At 48.2% G+C, this 22,904-nt stretch overlaps 1 protein-coding gene across 1 annotated transcript in view; it reads left to right on the top strand.

The window, feature by feature from the left end:
* The window catches only part of LOC147659043 (uncharacterized), a gene marked incomplete at its 5' end in the record, with an annotated part of 502,472 nt that overhangs the window by 454,853 nt on the left and 24,715 nt on the right, over positions 1-22,904 (top strand). Inside the window, one exon of the mRNA XM_086952017.1 lies at positions 2,088-2,202. Within this exon, the coding sequence (XP_086808143.1) occupies positions 2,088-2,202 (115 nt within the window). The remainder of the gene's footprint in view (positions 1-2,087; positions 2,203-22,904) is intronic.

The following is a 22,904-nucleotide window of genomic DNA, read 5'->3' as shown; positions in this document are numbered from 1 at the left end:
GGGACAATTTTAATGGCAACATAATTATTTATAATTATTTATTGGCTTTTAACTTTTGTATATTAAGAAGTTTATTTATTAGCCATGCCATGAATCTTAACAATGTGAGTCAAACGAATGTAGATATTTTCTTTGTGCGACTAATGCATTTATGCAGTGATTTTACAATAACCTTGTAATTTATTTGAAAGTCAAGTATGTTTTCGCTTTCTATTACATGTGATGGCACTACTTGCACTTTAAAAGGGGTGGTCATCCCTCGTGACGTTGTCATGTGATCAAGGCTATCTCTAGCCGAAATATATATATATATTCAAACTGTGTTTGCCCCCAGGATCTCCCGGGTCCAAAACAAAAGAAGCCGCCACTGCAGTCAATCCGTTTTTCCAGAAACCAGTAGATTTATTGTTCAAACCACTACAGCATGTTTCACAGCGAAAAACCAACGCGTTTCGTGAGCTCCCCACTCATAAATCTACTGGTTTCTGGAAAAACGGATTGACTGCAGTGGCGGCTTCTTTTGTTTTGGACCCGGGAGATCCTGGGGGCAAACACAGTTTGAATACATTGCGGTTTGGTTCTACCGCGTGAAGCGACGCACTTGCCAGAAGCGCCAAAAACAAGAGTAGAGCAGAACCATCCAGGGATTATATATATATATATATATAGATATAGATATAGATATAGATATAGATAGATATATATGTGTGTGTGTGTGTGTGTGTGTATGTATATATGTGTATATATACACACACACACACATATGTGGGGCACATATATGATTGTGTTTCCGGGGTCTCACGCATGGGAGGGAATATTCTAGTGCTGATGACTTTGATGATGATACCCTGGAAGAGACCTAGGATTACAGGTAAGTAACTAATCCTTTCTGACTTCATTTCACCCCTATGCACCCGGGCTCCCTGGTGCAGGTATCCGTATCTTCTGGGTATCCACGGGTGGGGTGACTCGCCATACTAACTTGAATTAAGTGGCTTCTTCAGGTAGGGTCCTGGAACTCTGACTTTCCGACCACAACTTATCGGTCTTTTCCTATGGACGTCTGACTCCATGTAACCACTCTGCACCCGGGCACGTTGGGGTCCCTGGCTACTCACCTTGGATGGTTCCTTGCTTCCCTGGGGTACCTCAACCTTGGGTACTAGTCCCGGTTTGGTAACCATTCCGCATTCCACTATTTTAGTATATGGTTTTGCCCACAGGTGGAGCCCTATGTGTTTTTCTATGCTACTTACCTGTTTCTAAGTATTCTTTGTGTGTCATTGATATCCAGAGTTAGGAGCTATACCAAGTTAGTGTGTAGTTATTTCTTTCTTGTGTTAAAAGCTTACTGACCGACTATAGTGGTACATGCAACTGCTTTACATCCCTCCTGGATAAGCCTTAGCTGTTCAACAGCTGCCCCTTGAGAGCTTTGGTTTTCAGGGACCTAAATAGTATCACTGAGGGTTGCCTAGACTTAGTGCACAGTGCCTCACCATAGATGTACAATGTATATATACTGAGCCAGCCTCCTGCCCCACCCACACAAAATCAATTCTGCAATTTCCTTGTTCAAATGAGTCCTATTTTTGTTAGTGGGTAGTGTAGCTTCACTCTGTCACCTTGACCCTCTTCACTTTTTGAAGCAATATTCATAGTTTGTCTCAAAAGTGTGGCCGTTACTGTGTAGGCACTGTATCAGCGTTACAGAAACTTGACAAATATCTTATGGCAATGCTAACCATTATTCATAGACTCATTCCCACTTTCTTACATAAAGCTACCAATCACATTCAGACCTTTTAAAGGCGTAGGCAACTCCTATTTACATTTTACCAACATATATCCTTCCTACATTTTCACCTGAAATATTTACAAACTACCTTCACATTTATATCTCCCTAATTTAGAATCCCTCCCTTCCTTTCTCCCATCTCTCAAACACAAAGGCATATTCAATATCCATATATTAAAATGCTGTATCTTGGTCACGTAATTTGTCCGGCTTCTACAGCTATATAATGAGTTAAACATGGCTCATCATTTCTGCTCACTTAATGTTTCTGAACTATGATTGTCTCCAGACTCATCAGTGAGAGGACTGTGGAAGAGAACATCCTTAAGAAGGCCAATCAAAAGCGTATGCTGGGAGATATGGCCATAGAAGGGGGCAACTTCACCACAGCTTACTTTAGACAGGTGAGTAGTCATTAATTGTATTTGATACAAGATCCATACAAAATCTCCTACTGCTTCCAGGATTGTTTCCTTAAAACTTAACTGTGCAGCATTTGAGATAATGAGAACCCCAAACACTGTGCTCAACTTTTATCTTGCATGCAAAGCTGATATCTAATCAAGAAAATCTTCTTGTTATCTTTGAATATGTTGAAAGGGCAGTGGAATATGCTCCTATTGATAACCAGCACAGCAGATGGCTTCACATTTGAGCTCCTGCTAAATGAATCATCTCTTCCTTTGTCTAAGGAAATGGAGTGTATTAAATGATGGTGGTGGGTGACCTTACCATGTAATACACTTACCAACCCCTTTGTGTCAAACCTTCAGCTCAACCATGGGTAGCTGTGGCTTTGAGTAGCATGGTTTACACAAAGGAACAAGTGTAAAGCATTTAGACCACTTCAAAACAATTGAAGAAATCAACAAGACACCTAAGAAATCCATCTCCAGTTTTAAAAAGTAGACTGTATTTTTAAGTATTTTTAGACATCACAATGAAAAAGATCCTCCAGACGTTTCCGGAAATATAGAATTTACAAGGTACAGAAAATCAAAGCATTTCACTCTATAACAAACACGCATTGGCAAATTCAACGAATTTGACGCATAGAAACATTTACACTAAAAAGTTTGTGTTTGTTGTAGTGCATTCCCTTAACTTCATTTAGGCGAGCAACTCAAATAGGGAGGAATTCAAGGGGACCAGCAAGGTCCTCAGAAGCAGGTGGAGCAGTCTTCAGTCAATTCCAAGCATTTTTAATCTTTGCAGGGCTTTCCTAGTGAAGTTGTTCTGATGCAAGGGATGAAGGATCCTGAACATGCTCAAAGGATGCTGTGGTTGGCATTCGATTGACTGGGGTCTTGCTAAGTCTACTCATCAGTCCACAAAGGGGGTGTATCTGGTTACAGGGTCGATGTTCCTCAAAGTCCTCTCAGTGCTGGCAGGAGTCCAGTCGCCACTGGACTACTGGTCGCCTGGTACCGCGGTCATTTGCCAATTGTTCCTGGGTTAGTAGCTCGTCCTCTGGAGGTCCCAGGCGCACTCTGATGACGCTCCCAGGCTCTGCAAACTTGGGTCCAACTTGTGCATCAGGTCCTGGTCCCGGGTGCTTCACGAGCTACCTGCTTGCCCCAACTAGCTTCTTCAGCTGTTGTGCCTCTGTTTCCATACTGTTTTTGGCCTGCTTGACGTTTTTTTGTCGACGTAGCAGTGTGCCCTTTTTGTACCCTTTCAATGTCTTTGGGGTTCAAGCCTTGTGAGTCCTGTGGATGATAAATGTCCACCGTGGGTCCTCACTCAGTTTGCATGTGGTGTGTGTGGTGAGCACCATGATACCGATGAATGCGACTCTTGTCGCAAGCTCCAACTGAAGGCGCAAAGAGAATCGCATGAAACTTCATTCGGCGAAGACGTCACAGGCATCAAAGTCTTCTCGTCGTCCTCTGTCTCCTACGTGCTCCACGGACTGACCACACCTCCGCTCTAGGAGCTGTTCCTACGGGCGTCACTCTCCTTTGATGTCTGGAAGCCTGTCTTGGAGTGTCTGTGCATGAGTCCACTCCGTGTCTCTCCACCTATCCTGGGGCCGGGACGTCTTTGACCCAGAAGAGACCAAATTCTAAATCTCTTCATTCTACTTTTGGGTCATCCCCTTCTTCTGGAGCGCCGTTGAGCCCCACAGAGGTGCATGAGGTCATACCTGGTTCTCACTCTGCATCAGGCTGGCCTCCTGTTTCTAACACCTTAGCAATGCGGGTGTACAGCCTGTCAAGGCTACCACCTTCGGCTACTGCTTCTGGTCTGCCGACTCCAATGTCGGTGTTGGGCTCTTGCCTGCTGGTTCCGATGGTGATGCCATTGATGTTGATCAACGCTCTTTCCAATGTTGAGGCATCGCCTTCTCGGCATCGACCGGTTACGGTGTCGGATGTGGCGCCAACCATCTCAGGTTCCATTTCTCCAATTTTCCTTCTGAGGACCATGGTTGTGGCAGTACTATGGAAAATGTGGTGACCCCCATCTCATTTCGGACACGGTTACACCCCCTATGAATTCTAGCTGATTCCTTGACTTGGGTGACACCAGTGGCTTAGAATCTTCTCTAGCCGCCTCCTGGTTTGGCTACGGGGGCGGGTTCCACACTGGCGCACATGCTCAATCAAGTTTCAGTTGTACTGGATTTACAGCTTCTCCAGTATTGGGGTATCTTTCATAGATTCATATGCTTGAATCATTCCCCGTCGTCGAAGTGGGAGTCCCACAGTACATAAAAAGCAGTAAGTAATTACTCTATCATTAGAGTTGATAGAGAAAAACCATTCACTTAAATATCTCGTCCTAGTCATACGTATGGTCCAAACTCCAGCCAATCAGGTGACCGCACCCTCTAGAGCCCTCTCCACAGAGGCTCCAAGCTCACAGATTTTCTACTGCATGTCGTGTGAAGGGAGTCTAACTGAGCTCTGTTCAGTATTTCTACTTGGCCTTCTGATTTATTCAGATCTTGCTTTTCAACATGTCCTCTTCAAAAAGATCTCTCTTCAGGCATTGTGAGTCTTGTGGGAAAGTAAGACTTCACTCAGATAATCCACACAAGAAATGTATCTACTGCCTTCATTCTGAACATCAGGTGAGAGACTAAAATTTGCAGGAAATTTTCTCAAAAAACCTTGAGAGATGGAGAAGGACCCCTTCTTCTGTGGCTACAGAAGTTTAAAACAAAAGGCAATCCATCATCTAATGAGCAGAGTGATTCCTCTTTAAAGACTACAGCATCTAAGAAAAAAGCTAGTAAGGCGGAGCTGGTATCTCCTAAGGCTGCTACGGTGTTGAAAAGTCATCATCACACCTCAAAACAGGAAGATCAGCCTTCATCTTCAAAAAAGGAACCAGCTGTGAGAAGTTGGCCTGATATATGATGCTCACTAGTTCTAGTGATCACCTTGTATCAGTCCAAACAACCCTTATGGTGATTGGTTGTAAAGTCAACCTTATAGACCAGCTATCCTAGTAGCGTGGACAAGAGCAGTCTTTAGGCTAAACTCTGAATGGCATGTGAAGCCAGCTGTTTTACCACATATAACCCCTTGAATACCAAATGAAAGGACACCACACAGGTTGTTATGAAAATAAACAGTTATTTATTAACTAACATACACCTCTGAACTCTTTATGAGGTCAGAGGGCTAAGCACATGACAATACTAAAAAGGAAATACGAGTTCGCACAATATTTACAAGTGCGCCTTAGGGGCACGACAAACCATATACTCGAAACAATGGAATGCGAGGAAAGAAAGTACTGTAAGGAGATCCAGAGGCTGGAGGATCGTTGGGACTACGCTACAAACTAGGTAAGTAAGGAGCAGGAGGCCCACGGGACTCACGTGCATAGTGGAAACTCTCACCTGGGATGCGTACCAACGTCTATGGATACTACAGTTTAGAAAGTTACGGATTCCGGACGAACCCGGCTGGATGGAGGGAAAACAGTGGACCTGGACACTAGGATAGTGTACACAGACTTCAGCGCCTAGAAGCTTAAGTTACCTAACCCACAGGCTGCGGGTGCATAGGGCTGAAGTTGCGTCGGGTTTGCTGCGTTGATCCCGGTGATGCCTGAAACAAGGAGTTGCTGGCAGGCAGCCAGATGGAGGAGTCCGGTGGTTCCAAGGATGGAACTTGGAAGAAGAAGTCCTGAAAGGGAAGGGGACAGAGTCTCGGTCACTAGCCAGTGACGGTGCTGGAACCAGGAGGGAACCAGTACTGTCGCCGCGTTCAGGTGGAAGAAGGGTCGCTTCTCTCTGTAGCTGCGCGGACCAGGAGCTGTTCTTCACGACCAGGCTGGAGGCACGAGCTGTCCCACGTAGTCTGCTGCTGTCGGCGGTGTCGGATCGTCGATCTGGTCAACAGGCCTTGGCTAAGGCAAGCCACGCGGTGGAACAAAGATGGCGTATGGTGCGGACCAGGAGGGTCCGGGTTGCTCCTCTTTTACAAGGAAGCAAGGGCCAGTCTGGGGGACCAGACCAGCAGTGGTGAAATCTTTGGATCGTCGTCTCGGAGGTCACAGGCCAGCCGGCAAGTGACCAGACAACAGGAGATGCAGCAACCAGGCAAAAGGGCCCCACGCAGATCTCGTGGATGCTGGGGGGCTGGTCTTTGGTGCAGGAGCTGCGTCGGTGTGGGGCTGTTCAAACCCCAATGCACTCACTCGAGGGTCCCTCGGCGGTCGTGCTGGAAGCGCTGTGCAGGTTTCTCAAGATGGCCGTCTCCACGTTGCTCGTCGCACCCACGGGTCCCAGCTGTGCTGTGGATGTGGGTAGAGGTCGGAGGAGTCTGGAGGTCCGGGTCTTGTGGAGCTGAGTCGTCGTATTCCGGGATGGAAGGACTTGCAGCAAACCGCACAGGAGCTTGATGTGGCTGCGAAGCAGGATGGTCACTCCCTGACCATAGGGGAGATTCTTCAGTCTTCAGATGGTTCACAAGAGAGAAGGTCAAGAGTTCTTTGTAGAAGTTGTCAAGAGTAATCTAATTTGGAATGGGACCAGCTCCTACCTTTATTCTGCTAAAGGGGGCTGCACTACGACTAGGTCCCTCCTCTGGGTGGGACCAGGAAGGAGGTGGTTACACCCCCTTTCCTTTGTCCGGTCTTGCGCCAGCTCTGGGGCTGGAGTGCCCCAGGAACTGGTTTAAACCGGCGTATGCACAGGGACACCTTGTGTGCCCCAGGCATGTCTCATTCCTTTCAGCCCTGGCCTACCTAATACACAAAATACTGTCTGGGCTGGTGCTAGCACCTCCCAAGGCAGGAAACCCTTTGTCCGAGCCTCCCTCGCTGGAAGGACTCCCAGCAGCAGGAGGTCAGACTTGTGTCTGTGGTGGCAGCATCCATTTTGTGATGCTGAGGCTCGAGTTAACTTTAACCGGGGTTCACAGTTACATATATGTTGTGTCCCTCTAGAAGGGTGGAATGCTACCCCCGTCGCCAGAATTGGCAAGGGGGTAGTATTCCAATTCGTATGCCACCTTACTCGACATGTTTTGATAATGCTATACCAAAGTTAGCATTTGACCGCGAGGATCATAATGCACTTAAGAGTATATGGTATAGCGTTATCATGGAACAGCTATTAAGACTTGGTTCCGCAAGCTGCAAACTGGCTCAGCTCATGCCAGAGCACCATCTCACATAATTCCAAGCACTCTGCCTTCAGGATTGTCAAGGCCTGCCATAGGAGTGACTGATAGGAATATATGTGTCCATTTTAGGGTTAGATATAGGAATACTAAATCTAAAGCAAAGGGTGATTACACCTCCTTGCCCCAGCTGTCGTGCAGCCAGTTGTGTCAGATTTGGGTGGCCAGCCAGGGGTGGCATAATACATGCTGCAGCCCCTGGTAGGCCCTGGGTGCACCTATGCCCTGGGTACCTAAGGTACACTGTACAGGGACTGATAAGGTGACTCAGTATCCAATTAGATATGTACCTAGAGTACATGTAATCCATTTTACAGAGAGAGCAGTGGGCCTGGGGTCCTGAATAGCAGGGTCCCAGGTCAACTAAGTCGAAAAACCAGCAAAACACCAGGCAAAAAGTTGGGGGCAACCATAGTCAGATATCCACCTTCCTGCACCAGCCCATCTTAAGGATCAATCTGTGCCCTCTACGCCTTCAAAATCATCTTAAAAATTGAAGCAGGCGTCCGGGTCTCTTCCTGAGACAATTTTACCTCACAGAAAAGATTTTCCGTTGAAGAAGACATCGACGATTCCTTCGTTGACCAGAACTTCCGTTGCCACAATGACGTCGACTTTCTCTTCTCCTCAGACCAAGATGATTGTCGTTGGCATCTTCTCCGTCGACGTTGGTATCTGTGAGGATGAGACAGTCATTGATGACAACTTCCTCGTCATCGTCGATGAAAAAGAAGCGGACCGTGTAAGGACCTTGGTCAACGGAAGCATCGTCGCTGTCGGCGGCTCTCAAAAATAAGTCTCCTACATCGACGACAGTAGCTTCGTCGATGGTACCTTAGGCGGTAGCTTCGTCGTAGGTAGCCTCTTCAGCGGTGGCCTTGTCGACGGAGCTGAAGTCTTCGAATTCAGATCCTCGTCAATTAAGTTCGTCGACGGAAGAACTGTTGACGAAACCTTCTTCTATGACATCTTCATCTGTGGTAGGCTTGACATCCTCGTCGATGCTTATTCCATCGTCGGTTCTGGCCACTTCTAAGGACAATTCAGGACTACCTAAGAAAAGGCCTTCTCAGGTGGTAATATTGCCTGTACGCACCTCTCCAAGTAAAGTGTCTCCTTGTCCTCCAGAAGAAATGTTCGATTATGGAGCAGATAAGGAGGAATCAGATGATGACTGGTTTGGGGCAGCTCACTGTCAGCCCGAACTTCTCATTAAGTGCCAGGACGATGAAGATGAGGACTATGTATTTTACCCTGCGGTTACTAGTCAAGAAAGACAAACGGAACAAACCATCCAAATGCCAATTTTGCAACATATGGTAGAGGATTGCTACCGCAGATTTCCTCCTTTGGAGCCAGCATCTTCAGTTCCTCGGACACTTACTCCGCAGCCTTCCTTGCTGTTCAGATCCCCCCTCCAGTTTCTCCAGTACCTACAGTAACGCAACATCAGGACCGAGAGGTTCATACTACTGATGAAGAGAAAAAATAGGGAGAGTTGGATGAGATATCTCTTACCAACAAATGGGAGACTACTAGATCCGGACACCAACGCATTCCACTCCACCTCCTATAGATTCACCACCTGAGGACATATATATATATATATGGCTTCCATACCATTATGGAGAGAGTGTCGAAGAGGTTTCAGCTCCCTATAAGTCACTTAACAGGCTAATAGTTTCCTATATGATTTCAAGGAACAAAAAGAGACAGGTAATATGTATCCCAATTGTTGACTTCATATGGCAAGAGGGCTTGAAAATCATAAACGCCAGCCTCAATTCCGGGAGTCTTGCATAAATTGGAAAAGAAATACAAGGCTCTAGATAATTCTGCCTGCTGTGTCAGGCAACCTAAACCTGTCTCCGTTATGTCACAGGGGGTTGAACGTCGTGCCAGAAATCCCCCATCTCCATTATCGGTCCTTCCAGATAAGATGGGAGATGTCTCAATTCCATCTGCAATAATGTTTCCACCATGGCGGCAACAACTGTCAGAGCGGCCAATTTTTGCTCTATCCTAGGCAGATATGACCTGCAAATGGAGTCTGCCATTTTGCCTTTTATAGGAATGTTGCCGGATGAATCCAAGGCAGAAGCATTAAAGATTCTGCAGGAGGGAGAAAGGATATCGACTGCGATCATCGACTGTGCAGTGGATTTTTGTTCCACAGGATTCCGCCAACTGGCTGGGGCTGCGGTCCTGAGGTGTCGGGGCTGGCTGAAGGCTACTTCTTTTAGACAAGAAGTTCTAACAAAGGTGATAGACATGTCTTATGATGGTGAATCCCTATTTGGTCAACACATAGATGAATCCCTTCAGATCATAAAAAATGATACTGATACTGCAAAGGCTATTGGCACGCTACAGTTAAAAAACGGCCCTTTCAGGGAGCAAGAGGTCGTGGCTCGTCATCCTTTCGAGGAGGATACAACCAGTATAAACCATATCAGCCGTACCAAGGTCTGCACAACACCAACAGTCATTTAAGCAACCTCCTGCCACTTCCTACAAACATTACAGAGGAAAGACTGCCTACAGAGGCAGAGAACGCCAAGAAACAGTGACTGCCAGCCACTGTTCCCACTAATCCAGTCAAGGTTGGTGGAAGAATTTTCCATTTCTACTCTAAATGGTCTGCAATAATAACAGAGAGATGGGTTTTGGACATAGTTTCCACCTGTCCTATCCAGACAAGAAACAAAAGGAAAAGAAGAATGACTGAATAGCCGTGTAGCAGCTAACAAGAGGAAGATGCCCTCTGACTTGGCCCCAGCCTTCCTGGCCTGTCTCCCCCTCGAACCTGCTCCTGCAAAATCCTGGTATGTCCTGCAGCCAGCAATCTTATAAACCTGGGGGATCTGACTGCCTTCACTTCCAAAGACTGCTTCTCCCTTGAACACCGGATTTGTTCAACTGCAACCTCTGGCAGAAGCCAGAGACCGCGAATCCAGCCCACTCTGCACCCACCGACCCAGACGAGCTAGAATGGAAAAACACCACAAGGAGGTCACTCCGGCGATCCTGATCCGAGATCCGGTGACCCCCGACCTGTCTCAACCCTCCAGCCGACTCCAGCCTAAATCCAGAAGGCCCCCCTAACCGCGACCAGGAGCTGGTAGGAAGATCCGACCCCAAAAGGCACCCCTGCACCAGACGCTCCACGACCTTGTGCGCCCAAACAGACGGTGCCTATCCCAACCCTTCACTTCCCAACTTAACCTTTCAAAGTGGTGGTCGCACCCAGAAGTCCTTAGTCTCCCTGCCTGCAGAGCTTTTGCAAACCGGAGGTTCTCCATAGAAAACAACAGGGCGCCCAGTGTCGAAACAGCACTCTGCTCCCGGCCGCGCCAGTGCTGCTGAGGGTGCACCTTTGGTGCTACTTTGTTTCCCCATTTGCCCTGACCTTAACCCTAGGAGTTTTGCTCCCACAACCCAGTGGCCTGCTTGCCAGCAGCCACCAACCAGAGGCCCCCTATCCCCCATTCATAACATTGGGCCTCAACGACCTGCACCCAGCTGCCCTAGTGCCGCTGAGGGTGCAACAACAGTGCATCACTGACCCTGGGGGACCACTGAGTCTAACCCCAGACCTTAACTCCCACAGTTGATTACTTACCTGTGAACGGATATTCTTTTTTTCCTCCATAGGATAACAGTGAAAATTTTCTTCCAAAAAGTTTCTAAGTGTGGAGTTTAGAAATCTAAAGGTATTCTTTAAAAATCATGCAAAAAACCAAACCGTAATTACTTACCTGTTTACAGGTAATGTCCAAGTGCTGAATCTAGGTATCCAGCACTGAGTTAGAAAAGTAGCATAAAAAGTAACTTACGTGTAATTTACTGAAAAAGCCTATTCATTTCAATATACTGTATTTGCTAAGTGTTGCAACCTACTGCATCCCCTGTAAATCAAACAAAGTACAATTCATATTGCATGTTCTATATCCAGTGACTTACTACTGAAAAGTGTTTAATGCTTACTTGTGCCAGGCTTGCTTGGTTCTAAAAATAAAGCAGTATATATTTTCATACAAGCACGATTGGCCTGGAGTTCAGTTATTGTGTGTGAATTTATTTGCTGACTGGGTGTGTACATCAAATGCTTAACACTGTCCTCTGATACTGCCTTACTGCTCAACCACTCTACCACAAATAGAGAGCAAGGTTCTATCTAACTTTAACCTCTCCCTACCTCTGGGGTCACCTGAACTCTATACTCATTATTCCTTATTTTAGTGTAATATATATAGAGCCAGTTCCTACAACAAGCTAGTGTGGGACAGTCAGTATTACGTACACTATTTCAGACCGCTGCAACAGCTACAGGTTAGCCGCCACTTTGGTAAATACCTGCTATGTAATCTATGCATAGATTGATCTACAGCTCACATGCCTCGAACCGAAAACGCTACTTACCACAGTATGCATCTGTTATTGGCATGTAGAGCTGTAGAATCTCGTGCGCTTGCCCGCCTCCCCTCCCCGGGGACCTATACCCGGGGAGGGTATAGGTCCTATCTATATCAGAATCAGATACAATCGTAATCAGATACAATATACATGGACATCTCTCTTTACTACTCTTACTAACTCCCTCATCACCCTCTGCGGCAAAACAATCTAAGGATGGAGTCCATGCATACTATCATCAAAAGGAGGAGTCACCTACCCCGTGATTGGAAAGACTTGCTTCGAACAAAAACAAAGTGCAAACATCCAGACCCAACGCTAGATGGAGATCCATGCATAGTATGAGATTCTACTGCTCTACATGCCAAGAACAGATGCATACTGTGGTACGTCGCATTTTCCATTTGATAACCAACTTTTGGTTGATGCTCTTACCTATCAACTCAGTCTGAAGATTTTTCACCAATCCCACCCTCCTCCTGTTATGAAGGATAGTTCTAGATCTCTGATAACATGCACTGTACTGCTGCTACAATCTGTAATTTTCTTGTCTCTGCCTCTAATGGCACGGGAAAAAATGGAAGGGGAACGGACATTAGTGCACCAGGGTGGGTATTCTATGGTTCCAGTGACTTTGCCACTTCACTTTGTCAAGAAGGAGCCTGCACCACCTAGTGGTGATGGAGAGCTGTCCTAAGTTTCAAGAGCCAGTCTGGCACTTGGGCTATTTAACAGATGAGGAAAAAGCTGGTAGAGTGTCCTAAAAAGAGAAAAAAGTGTTACTTAAGGTAACTTTTCCATCTGAACATTGAGATCATTTCCTATTTATGTTGCACTGTTAGGTGTTGCATGAGCTAGCGTGCATGCACTACTCTGCAAGACTTTTAGTTAGGGGTTTTCGACTCTAAACACACGCTTGAGCTTTTTTTTGCCACCCGCTATTGGCCTATGGTGCGTCTTTCTTAGAAAAACCGCACGCAATTGGCCCAAGGCGGGTGTGTGTCCAGCCTTCTGTGGCCTAGGGTCCTCAGGAGTGCGCGTTAATGCCATCCGTTTCCAATTATCGCCTTCTCGTTAATTGGAAACAGATGGCGCAATGGCAGACAGCTGGTCTCTCCTGCAGTGGCGGGCGCGTGCGCACCACTTCCGGGCTTGTTCGCCCTTACTTTCAGTCATGTTGTACGCCAACCACGCTGCCGTACAACATGGCTAAAAAATATTGATAAAACCAATATATATTGTATAGTCGAGAACAATTGTATGTTCGAGGCATGTGGGCTGCTGAATTCATATCTGTGCATAGATCGCCGCCTAGTGTTGGATCGGATGATTGCACATTGTTGTCCTGGAAGAGTCTTCGAAGTATCCCGAGATAGGTGGCTCCTCCCCGGACTACAGTGCGCATGGGCATCCTCTCCATCCTCAGATTGTTTTTTTCCGCCATTGGGTTCGGATGTACTTTCTTTACTCCAGTTCGGAAACTTTTCTAAAGGCCAAATGGCCTTCGGGGTCCTCTGTATTGTTATTTCAATCGGTGCCGAGTACTTTGTTCCAGATCTTTTCGAGCAGGATGTCGAAGAGAGCCGCGTGGCCTTTTCTACACCAGAGGCCCGATCGTCGATGGAACGGTGCCCGTTCAAACGATGCCCACTTTGTAATTCTAAGTACCCACACATCGATGTACACCCGGTGTGCAACAAGTGCCTATCTCCGGAGCACAATGAGGCCAACTGTCTAGCTTGTGCTCAATTCAGGTCGAAGAAGACGCTTCGGCTTCGACGCGCAGCGAGGCAGACGATGACTAAGCCAGCACCCGACCCGGTGAATATCTTCGATGAAGAAGACTATGAGGTCGTCGAGACTGAGGATCCAGAACAGCAGTCGGATCCCGGTTCGTAGCATGACTCCAACTATTGTGAAGACGAAGAAAACGTTGAGGATGAAAACGCCATCGAGGGAAGGGACGACGCATCAGCCATCGGAGCCGTCTATGACGACTCGAGCGATGAACTTGGCCCAACAGTGAGTACGGGGCCCGGAACAGACACTGAAAGACTTCCAAGGGCTCAGGTCGAGGCATCACCAGAAGGCCATAGCCAAGATCATGACAAAAATTCTATAGCCCCGCGTCTCGGCCCGGCTAAGAATATATCACGCGAGCCATCGAACCATCGGTCGAACATTACCAGTCACTGGTTAAATCGACACCGAAAGCCATGGAGTCGAAAACAAAGCTGATAGAGACAGTCTTCAGATCGAAGAGTTCGAATCCATCGGATTCGACGAAGAAGAAAAGTGTTGGCGGCCCTGCGGGGTCACAAAAAAGGGGTGTCGAACCGAAGATCGGTACGCTGAAGTCCATGACTAAAGTCAAGCACGTTGAACAGACGAGGTCGACGTCGACTGACAGCGACACAAATAAGGGACTCGAGTCTCTGAAGGTTCTCGATCCGAAGTAACGAGTCGACAGGCCACAGTTCGTCAAAGGCCTCGAGCCGAAGTCCAAGAGCGGCTCGAAGGAGCACGTCGAGTCATGGCAGAAGAGCGCGCCTCCAACGCAACAGGCGCCTCAGTCGACACAAGGCCAAAAACATATTGGCGAAAAGACAAAGTCGGTCGGACCTATAACGACGCCGTCTACAAAACCTATGCCACTGATAAAATTCAGACTGCCCCCGACTGCACGGCCTAAGGCGTTCGATCCGAAAACTGGGATCCGAAAACTGGGATCGAAACGTCCAAGAAGGTGTCGATGGGGAAAAGGAGTCATTCTCTAGAAGAGGACATTGTGTATCAAGAGCCCTCCTATGATGAGCAGTCGAAGCTACATATCGACTCCGACTCTGGCAGACTTACTATTTATCAGAGGAAGATCAGGTCAGAAAATCCTCTTGAAACATATAAAATTCCACTCTTCCACATCACCTGTCCTTTTTGAGACTGTAAGGTACCATGGCCAGGACACTTCTGCATACTCGCCCACACGCACTAATGAGGATATGGAGTATGGCTACAATGAAGAATTTAGTTACCCTGTGGACACGGATCAGGTTGACCAGACTCAAGCCTGGACAGACCCTGTTGACCCGGGGGAGTCACAGACTATTCCTGACACTCCTTCTTATCCTGTCAAGACTTCGCCAACAGAGGATACAGCTGCGTTTAACGCATTAATAGAAAGGGCAGCACACATTCATGATGTGGAAATGCATGCTGACCCAATTGAAGAGGACTTCCTATTTGACACTTTCTCCACTTCAGAGAAATCAGTCAAGACATTGCCAATGTTGCAAGGTGTCCTTAAACACGCAGGAGACATTTTCAAGGAAACCACAAGATCAAGGGTTGTTAACCCCAGATTCGAAAGAAAATACAGACCGGCACCTGTGGACCCTACATATATTAAGGGACAGCTGCCATTGGACTCTTTGGTGGTATCAAATGCTCATTAGCGTGCCAACTCGCAAACCAGTGGTGATGCTCCTCCTCCAGACAAGGAGTCTAAGATATTACAAACTTCTGGAAAAAGGGTGGCTGCTCAAGCAGCTAATATATGGAGAATTTCTAATACACAAGCCCTATTAGCCAGATACGATGGGTCTCATTATGACACACTAGAGCAACTGCTACAACATTTGCCTGATGTCTACAAGGAGGGAGCAGAAACACTGATACAAGAGGGAAAACTCAAATATAAAGCATCCATTAAATGTGCGCTAGATGCAGCAGACACCGTAGCTAGGGCCATCAATACAAGGGTCATGCTCAGGAGACATGCATGGTTACGCATCTCTGGGTTCAAACCTGAGATTCAAACCACATTATTAAATCAACCCGTGAACCCTGAATATTTATTTGGTCCTGATGTGGACACAATATTAGAAAAGATTAAAAAGGACACAGAGACAGCCAAGTCTATGGGTGCCTTGCAGCCACAACAATTCAGAGGAGGCTCCTTTCGTCGCTCCGGTAACAGAGGAGCTACACGAGGCCAGGCATCTCAGCAGACTCCATACAATAAAGGGAGCACGCAAACCACCTATAATAAAAACAATAGAGGTGGATACCGTGGCAACAGCAACAAAGGCAGAGGACGAGGGAATAACAACACCAGATCCTCCACCAATACTAAACAGTGACGTCTTGTCAATGCCCCCAGACCATGTAACACGGGTCGGGACGATTACAGCAGTTCCTGCCAGTCTGGGAAAGCATTACCACAGACAGGTGGGTGAGACAACTTATCCAGTACGGCTATTTTCTAGAGCTAACCTCCACTCCACCCAACATATCCCCAAGACACCGTCCTATGTCCGCAGAGCACATGCACTTATTGCAGCAAGAGGTCATCAACATGCTGCAAAAAGGGGCCATAGAACTCGTACCTATAGAATAACAGGGTACAGGGGTATACTAGCTGTACTTCTTAATTCCCAAATAAGACGGGTCTCTCAGGCCAATACTGGACCTCAGGCCCCTAAACCAATACATCTTGTCAGAACATTTTCACATGCTCACATTACAGCATGTTCTACCATTACTCAGTCAGGGAGATTTCCTCGCAACACTAGACTTAAGACGCATATTTCCACATACCGATACATCCGGCACACACAAAATATCTCAGGTTTACCATACAGAATCAGCACTACCAGTTCAAGGTCCTGCCTTTCGGGGTGACAACAGCCCCCAGGGTGTTTACCAAGTGCCTAGCGACGGTAGCTGCGCACCTACGGAGACAGCATATTCACGTCTACCCATATCTGGACGACTGGCTTATCCAAGCAAAGTTAGCCCAGCAATGTGCCAGCCACATGTCCCGCACTATTCACCTCCTACACAGCCTCGGATTCTCATTAAACTACCCAAAGTCTCATCTTCAACCCGCCCACGTACGACAGTACCTGAGAGCGACAATAGACACTCTGGCAGCAAAGGCACAGCCAAAGTCAGCAAGAATCAACAGCATTCAATTACTGATTCAGAAATTCAGACCTCAACACTCGCTCCCAGCACAGGGGTTTATGCAGTTGATAGGCATGATGGCCTCCTGCATCTTCATAGTCCCTCACACGTGACTACACATGCGTCCGCTTCAGGAGTGCTTAGCACAGCAGTGGAACCAGGCTCAAGGACAATTAAAAGACCTAGTGTTGGTGACCGGTCGCGCATACAACTCTGCATTGGCGGAACCCACAAAACCTTTGCAGGGGACGACCGTTCCAAGAGCCTGTACCACAAATAGTGCTAACCACGGACGCATCTCTCCTGGGATTGGGAGCGCATGTCCTCCATTACACAGTGCAGGGACTACGGACGACACAGCAAAAGAAGATGCACATCAACCTGCTGGAACTGATGGCAATCTTTATGGCAATGAAGGCGTTCAAAGTACATTTGTGCAACAAAGTCGTGTTGATCCGGACGGACAACATGACTGCCATGTACTACATACAGAAGCAGGGAGGAACACACTCCACAGTTGTCACATCTAGCCTAAAGCATGTGGAAGTGAGCCATTCAGAGAAACATATTCCTCATGGCGAAACACTTCCCAGGCAAGGACAACCAGATGGCGGATCTGCTCAGCAGACACAGCCACCAGATGCACGAGTGGGAGATACATCCCTAAGTGCTACAACCGTACTTCCAGCAGTGGGGTCACCCAGAGATAGACCTATTCGCCACAAGGGAAAACGCAAAATGCCGAAGCTTCGCCGCCAGGTTTCAACATCCGCAGTCTCAGGGCAATGCGATATGGATGAACTGGTCAGGCAGGTTTGCGTACGCTTTTCCCTCAGCCCCGCTCATACCACTAGTGGCACGCAAACTGCGACAACACTCGATGACACTCATCCTAGTTGCTCCAATGTGGGCGAGGCAACCGTGGTACACCACTTTCCGTGGTGCCTCATCAAAGGCTGCGACTAACACCCAGTCTTTTAACGCAGAGCCATGGAGACATTCAGCACCCAGATCCGCAACAGTTGAACCTTGCGTTCTGGCTCCTGAAGTCATAGTTTGGTTACCTAAACTTGCCTCCTGACTGTATGAATATTATCAAGGAGGCCAGAAGACCTACGACCAGAGCATGCTATGCGGCAAAGTGGAAACAATTTGTCATTTATTGTAACAATAATGACATAAATCCACTAGATGCATCAACTCAAAACATCATATGTTATCGGTTACATTTACACAGATGCAATCTAGCCTACAGTTCCATACGTATACATTTAGCTGCGGTGGCAGCTTATCTTCAGAACAGGCAGCACCTTTCACTCTTAGAGTGCCTGCTATTAAAGCTTTCATGGAGGGACTCAAACGAGTGATTCCTCCAAGACACCCACCTTCACTTGTCTGGAACCTAAACGTGGTTCTAACCAGACTGATGGGACCACCTTTTGAACCTCTACACTCGTGTGAAATAAAATTCCTAACGTGGAAAGTGGCTTTTTTAGTGGTGATTACATCGCTTAGGAGAGTTAGTGAGCTGCAAGCCCTAACTATTCAGGAGCCATTCATTCACATTCACGCAAATAGGGTAGTGCTACGTAAAAACCCTAAATTTATGCCAAAGGTAGTATCCCAGTTTCACATCAAACAATAGAACTGCCAGTTTTCTTCCCAAATCCAGATTCAGTGGCAGAAAGAGCTCTAAATACACTAGACGTTAAAAGAGCTCTCCTGTACTATATAGACAGGACAAAACATTTCAGGAAAACTAAGCAACTGTTTGTTGCCTTTTCACCACAGCACAAAGGTAACCCCATTTCCAAATCAGGTGTAGCCAGATGGATTGTTAAGTGCATACAGATTTGTTATCAGAAAGCTAAACGCATGTTAACAGTTCCCCCAAGAGCGCATTCGACACGCAAGTTAGGGGCATCCATGGCTTTCCTAGGAAACATTCCTCTAGAGGAAATATGTAAAGCAGCCACATGGACAACCATACATACATTTACCAAACACTACTATGTAGATGTACACTCCAAACAGCAAGCCGCTGTAGGACAAGCTGTACTCAAGGCTCTATTTCAGACTGCTGCAGCTGGCACTGGCAACCACCGCTAATGGGGAGGCTGCTATACATTCTATGCACAGATATGAATTCAGCAGCCCACATGCCTCGAACGGAATATGCTACTCACCAGTATGCATCTGTTCTTGGCATGTAGGGCTGCTGACATTTATATCGCCCGCCCTCCTCCCCGGTGCCTGTTGCAGCTGTAGCACTCAGAAAAATTTCTAGCATGGACATCACTTAGTGTATCATACTCCCTCACTGCCACAATGGCGAAAAACAATCTGAGAATGGAGAGGATGCCCATGCGCACTGTAGTTCGGGGGAGGAGCCACCTATCTTGTGATACTTCGAAGTCTCTTCCAGGACAACAATGTGCAATCATCCGGACCCAACACTAGGCCGCGATCTATGCACAGATATGAATGCCAGCAGCCCTACATGCCAAGAACAGATGCATACTGGTAAGTAGCATATTCCTTGCTAATGCTTGTTTTAAATTACCAACTCTACTATTTAAGTGATTCATTTCCTGTGCTAGGATAGTGAATCCCATATGTCACTTTCAGCCATACGTCACTTTCAGCCACACATGTTCAACAATCGTGCCTAGAATCCATCATCACACTCGGCAGTGCGTAGGCGAAACAGCAATCACCCCGCAGTCTCATGCCAGGAGGCGTTGTCTGCTAAGAAAAACCTACTCTACAGACAGAGCCATCCAAACCGAAAATATTCCACCAAGACCCACCTATGTCCCGAAGCGTGGCACCTACACGTTTAGCTTCCGATGTCTGTAATCTGGCTTTCACAATTCCCGACATAGTCTCCTTAATGCACTGTACCTAACAAAAACTAAAATACATTTAGAAGATCGTCAAACGTTAATTATTTATTAAAAAACGCAGGCTGCGTAAGACGGGCCTAAAAAACACAAGGAAGAGTGGTTATTACTCCTTAAAAAGTAAAACCAGATTCTGTCAAAATATACATTCTTAAATAAATATTGTAGAAGCTACAATGCTTTTTATTTACGTTGGCATAGAAAAAAAAACTATCATTAAATAGGAGGCTTCCCTAATATTTTATAGTATGGCGCTACAAATGTGCTGTTGGCATTATGACAGCTACAGTCTGCTGGCAAGCTGACTTCATCTAAATCGGTACGACCTAGAAGTTAAGAAAGAGAAACGTGCAGCTTATTATCACGGTACAGCAAACCGCAGCGGCCTAGATGCGACCTCTCTGACAGCGGCAGGACTTGTATGGATCAGCCACATTAGCTTTCTTCTCGCCCTGTAACCACAATTATCAACACAGCTCTGATGATTAAAATGCAAACGAATGCAGCCCAAGAGCCAAACTCCATTCATGACGCATGTCGAAGAAAGACGCCTGCGGTGCACCTTCGCTGAATCTACTTCCCACACCGCAGGCTTCTATCCTCTCTGGTGGAGGTGAAAAAGGAATGCTAAGAGGAGAGCTTAGCAGTACCCCTGCGCGTCAGTAGGTGGCGTCCTGCAGCTCCGCTTCCGTCACTGGCGTCGTCCGCGCCGAGATAAGCCTCGGAGAGTACTTAGGCGCCACCCATGCACACTGACGTCAGTTCTTTCTTTTTCCGCGCCAGTAAGCTCAGACCCGGATTGAGCACGTACCTTGGTCACTTTTTGACCACTATTTTTGAGACTTTTGTCTCCCCAACCTTCTCTTGTTGCCCGGTTTCAAGGCCTGTGGGACCTGTTGCCGAAACATGTCGGTAGCGGACCCCCATGATGGTTGCCTCTACTGCTTGGAGGCAGACCACAGCTCCCGGGACTGGGGTGACATGGCCCCCAAGGCCTTACAGGAGCGAAGTCGGAAGCTTCTGGAGGTCCAGCATTCCTCGAGACGTTGCTCCTCGGACTCCAAGTCTTCGCCCTTGGATTCCGGTAAGCGTCGCCATAAAAAGAAGTTGTAGAAGCGTGTTCGCTCTCAGACGTCCCCCCTTCGCTCCTCGGAGGCGGACGAGGGGGACAGGGGCCTCGCCCCTGCAGCTCCTCTGGAGCCGGGGAGTTCTACTGACTACCCGCCATACCCGGGAACGTCGGCAACTCCCGAACAGTTGCAAGATTTTCTTGCTGCTTTGGACCGCCTTTACAGGCCTTGGGCTCCTGCTGTCGCGTTTTCGGACCCCGCAGACCCGTGTCCAGATCCTGCTGGCCCGGTGGCTCTGCCATCTGCTCCAGCCCCGGCGCCAAAGGATCTTGCGCCGCTGGCTCCGGCCCTGGCGCCACGAGTGGCAGCGTTTCCGACTCCACCCTCGGCTCCAGCCCCGGCGCCTCACTGGGCTCCAGCCCCGGCGCCACCCTCAACGTTGCACTGGCCGCCGTTTATCCAACCCCTGCCTGGTTCCCAGACCATTTTGTTCCAGCTTGGGATTCGCATTGGGAACCGGACCGGCCCCCACCGGTGCTGTTCCCGACTCAGTTCATCCCATCTCCGGCCCCGGCTCTGCCTCCAGCCCCCTCAACGCCAGAGGCTTACGACGACGGGGAGGGGTCCGAGGACCCGCTTGCTCAGCAAGGTGACTCCGAGCTCGATTGGGTGGATGATTTGGAGGATGCAGGTGACCTCGATGTCTCTTCTGACCTGGGATTCGCCTCTCCCCCTCTCACAATGGAGGAGGGTGCCTCCTATATGCTGGTCCTCCGTCGGGCTGCTGAGGCCCTCAATGTTGACCTCCCCACACTGGGCCTCTTGACCAACCTCCTTACTGAGGTACTCCAACCGGCGTCTAACTCGGCGGAGCCACTGCTTCACTTTAATGACGCTCTTACAGAGGTCCTCTTGGGCACCTGGTCGAGGCCGGCCACGGGGGACCCGGTGGATAAGAACGTTGCTAGACGCCACCGACCGGCGCCAGGTGACCCTGCTTTCTTGACCACGCCGTTGGGTGGCAGGTTCCGCCACCACCTACCCCGCTGGTGCGAGATTACGTCAGACACATGGGTGCTGCAGATAATCTGCAAGGGTTACTCCCTTCCCGTCCCCACACCCAGCTATGCCACCTCGATGCCACCGCATGTTGGGGTATCCTTTGGCCCTTCTCCAATAGGAAGTTGCGGCCCTCTTGGCCAAAGGGGCCATCGAGTGTTCCTTTGCCAGAAGTAGGGAGTGATTGCTATTCCCACTACTTTCTGGTCCCCAAGAAGGACAAAGGGGGTCTGCGTCCTATCTTGGACCTCTGGGACATGAATCGCTTCCTACAGAAGGAGAAGTTCAAGATGCTAACCCTGCCTCAGGTCTTGACTGCTCTCGACCCTAGAGACTGGATGGCAGTATTGGACTTGCAGGACGCATATTTTCACATCCCCGTCCTGCCGGCCCACCTGCGTTACCTGCGGTTCACGGTAGGCCAGGAGCATTTTCAGTTTACTGTTCTCCCCTTCCCCCTTACCAGCGCCCCTCGGGTGTTCACGAAAGTGATGGCAGTGATTGCAGCTCGTCTGCGCTGGTCAGGGGTGTCAGTCTTCCTCTACCTCGATGACTGGTTGTTGAAGGTGGGCTCGCCCCAGGCAGTCGTCACCCACCATCAGAATACGGCCGACCTCCTGCATTTGCTGGGGTTCTCCCTCAATGTGCTGAAGTTGCATCGGAGACCCTCTCAGAAGCTCTCCTTCATAGGAGCGGTTCTGGATTCTACGCAGTTTCGGGTTTATCCTCCCAAGCACCGAGTCAGGGATATTCAAGCTATGATTCAGATCTTTCAGCCTCTATCCCATGTTTCAGTCAGGATAACCCTCCGGCTCCTGGGCCTGATGGCCTACTGCTTCCTGGGTCTGATGGCCTCCTGCATCCTGCTAGTGCAACATGCCATATGGCATATGTTGGTTCTGCAAGGGGACCTGAAGTTCCAGTGGGCACAGCATCACAACAACCTGTCCGATCATGTCCAGATCTCAGAGGGCACGGCACGACAACTGCAGTGGTGGCTCACGAATAGCGATTGGGTCCATGGCAGATCCCTCTTCCTTCCCCAACCGGA

Source organism: Lissotriton vulgaris, unplaced genomic scaffold, assembly GCF_964263255.1.
Source record: "Lissotriton vulgaris unplaced genomic scaffold, aLisVul1.2 SCAFFOLD_1670, whole genome shotgun sequence".
NCBI classification, from domain to species: Eukaryota; Metazoa; Chordata; class Amphibia; order Caudata; family Salamandridae; genus Lissotriton; species Lissotriton vulgaris.
The sequence above is the reverse complement of the archived record's forward strand: the minus strand, read 5'-3'. Positions and strand labels throughout refer to the sequence as shown.